We start from the raw sequence: 2,571 nt of genomic DNA, 5'->3' as shown, positions 1-2,571 counted from the left end.
GTTATGGGACAGAAATATTATAAGATTTCATATCTCATTGGAGAATATATATATATATAATATTTTTAAATATTAAATTCAATGAAAAATGATATTTTAAGATAACATATCTCATTAGGCATGGTGTTTTAAAATACCATATTTAATAAGATATATTGTTACCTAAGATAACTTATTTAAGGTAAGTTAACGGGTGTTTGATAAACCAATTTAATAACTTAAATATGTTTAGTAAAATAATTTTTAAGTGATAAGTAAAAATAATTAACTTATTATTAAATTAATATTTTTATTTTATTTTTTATTCTCATTTATTTTAATTACCCTATGATCTTTTTGTTATTTTACAATCTCCATTATTGCTCAATCTTATTTGCTCTAATTATAATTTATAAGAATAAATATGTCAATAGGATAATTTAGAATAAACTTTAAATTAATTTCATCAAATAAATTTAATACTTGAAGTAAAAATTAAGTAATAAGTTTTAAGTTAAATAATTTAACTTAAAATCAACCTAAATCATTAAATTTAACCAAATATTTCTTATTATTTTACTAATCTTATCATATTTTTTATCCGACCAATCAAACAGAAAAAAATGAGAATAAATAATTTTTGGCTAAGTTTTTTTTTTTAACCTAAATTCCATTTAATAATCTAGATTTGACTAAACACTTTTATGCTTGCCAAATTAGTTTTTTTAGAATTTTCTTACTATAAAAATTAAATATACTTTTTATTGCTTATTCGTTAAGAAAGTAAAAAAAAGAATTATATATTTAAAAAAACAAAAAAACAATTATTATTATTTATTAACTTCTGTTAGTCAACGGAAAACTAAATAAAAAAGGGAAAAATTTTCAATTTAGCCGGAAGGAAAGTGTTAATTGATATTATTTCTAAATAAATAAAGTCTTGCCTTAATTATTTGTGAACAAATGGAACCGCAGTTAGAAGTCAGAAGCGGAAACCGTTAGTGGTTAACGTGGTTGACGCGTATCGTACGCGTTTTCTGACTGCGTTTTCCCAATACAAATACAATACGAACACAAAAAGTAACCGCCTTGTCACAACCCAACACCACTTCCCACCTCCCCTATAAAAATTCTTTCTTTTTTTTTTTCTTTTTTTTTTAATATATATATATATATGAATTCTCCTTTCTCATAAACAAAACCCAACCATATTTTCCTTCGACGATTATTAGCGGAGGAAGGAGTCGATCTCTGTTACTCGGCCGCGAAGTATGAGTTATTACAACCAGCATCAGCCTCCGGTCGGCGTTCCGCCTCAGCAAGGTAGGTCGGATTTCGGTGTTTTTGTGGTTTGTCGGTTTGGATCTGGGTGGTTCTGGTTTGACTTTGGGGTTTTTGGTTTTTTAGGTTATCCGCCGGAAGGGTACCCTAAGGACGCTTATCCACCGGCCGGGTATCCTCCACAGGGGTATCCTCCACAGGGGTACCCTCAGCAAGGGTACCCTCAGCAAGGGTACGCTCCGCAGTACGCTCCTCAGTACGGTCAGCCTCAGCCTCAACAGCAGCAGCAGAGTCATAGCTCTGGTTTGCTTGAAGGCTGGTGAGAGCTCTGTTTCATCTCTTTCTCTTTTTTTGTTTTTTTTTTTTGGATGTTGTAATCGGCCCCGATGGCTCAGATCTGGGCGATCCGAGTCGAGAACGAGTCAACGCGCTCGTCGGTGATTCTCAAAGGGACCATCGTCTCTCCGCCTATCACGATCTGGTCGTCGGTGATTCCCAAAATACCCTCCTGGAAGAGGGATATGCTCGTAATTTGATATATATTTTGGATTTTCAAAATGTTGTTTCCCAAAATGCTATCTATTTTTTTGGGCAAAATTTAAAGATTGAGTGTTTTTTTAGAATCTGTTTGTTTTTATTTTAATTTGGTTAAATTTGGATAATTGGCAGTTTGGCTGCTCTCTGCTGCTGCTGTCTTCTAGACGCTTGCTTCTGATGAGAACCTGAAAAAGGGCGATTCAATTGAAGATTGATTTACGGCAACTGTGCAAGAAATTTGAATTCTATATTCAGTTCATCTAGAATGGTCTCTTTTGTTTCTGGGTTTCTCTCCTTTTCTGAATAATTAAAAACATTTGCGTGAAAATTCCTGTCTCTTTTTTTTTCTTTTCATTTTGGTTCTTAGGTATGTAAATTTGTGGGAGATTCTGATTTTCTTCATGGAAATTGAAATACGTCTTTGGAATTTGATCTAAATTCTATGGCTTTTCTATTTTTGTTGTTGATGGGGTTGGATTTCTGGAACATTTGCCTACCAGATCTTGTGGTTTGATTATTTTCCATGAATTATTATTTGTGATAAAGGCAGAAGATAGGTTGGATTGATTGCACCTCCATGGGACTTTTCCCACTTTGGAAGAAAGCTCCGAAAGAATAATCAATGAATGGTTCCGTTGTCCGGAACGGAATCTCCACCGGTGAAAAGAGTTGGAGAATGTCTCTTTTGGAAGAAAAGGGTAAAACGGGATGTTTTCAGATTTTCTTTCCTGTGATGGGTTGATAAATTTTGAACTAGGTTGTGACTACAACCCC

The 2,571-nt window shown here is 33.0% G+C and overlaps 1 protein-coding gene across 1 annotated transcript; it reads left to right on the top strand.

The window, feature by feature from the left end:
* The first annotated feature begins 1,137 nt into the window (after nucleotides 1-1,137).
* LOC117909093 (cysteine-rich and transmembrane domain-containing protein WIH2-like) lies at nucleotides 1,138-2,251 on the top strand. The gene is made up of 3 exons (XM_034822997.1): nucleotides 1,138-1,302; nucleotides 1,387-1,579; nucleotides 1,930-2,251. Exons 1-3 carry the CDS (start codon nucleotides 1,251-1,253, stop codon nucleotides 1,973-1,975), a joined length of 291 nt encoding a protein of 96 aa, XP_034678888.1. The 5' UTR covers nucleotides 1,138-1,250; the 3' UTR covers nucleotides 1,976-2,251.
* The last annotated feature ends 320 nt before the right edge of the window (nucleotides 2,252-2,571 follow it).

The sequence above is a fragment of the Vitis riparia genome, chromosome 3 (genome assembly GCF_004353265.1).
Source record: "Vitis riparia cultivar Riparia Gloire de Montpellier isolate 1030 chromosome 3, EGFV_Vit.rip_1.0, whole genome shotgun sequence".
NCBI lineage: Eukaryota > Viridiplantae > Streptophyta > Magnoliopsida > Vitales > Vitaceae > Vitis > Vitis riparia.
The sequence above is the reverse complement of the archived record's forward strand: the minus strand, read 5'-3'. Positions and strand labels throughout refer to the sequence as shown.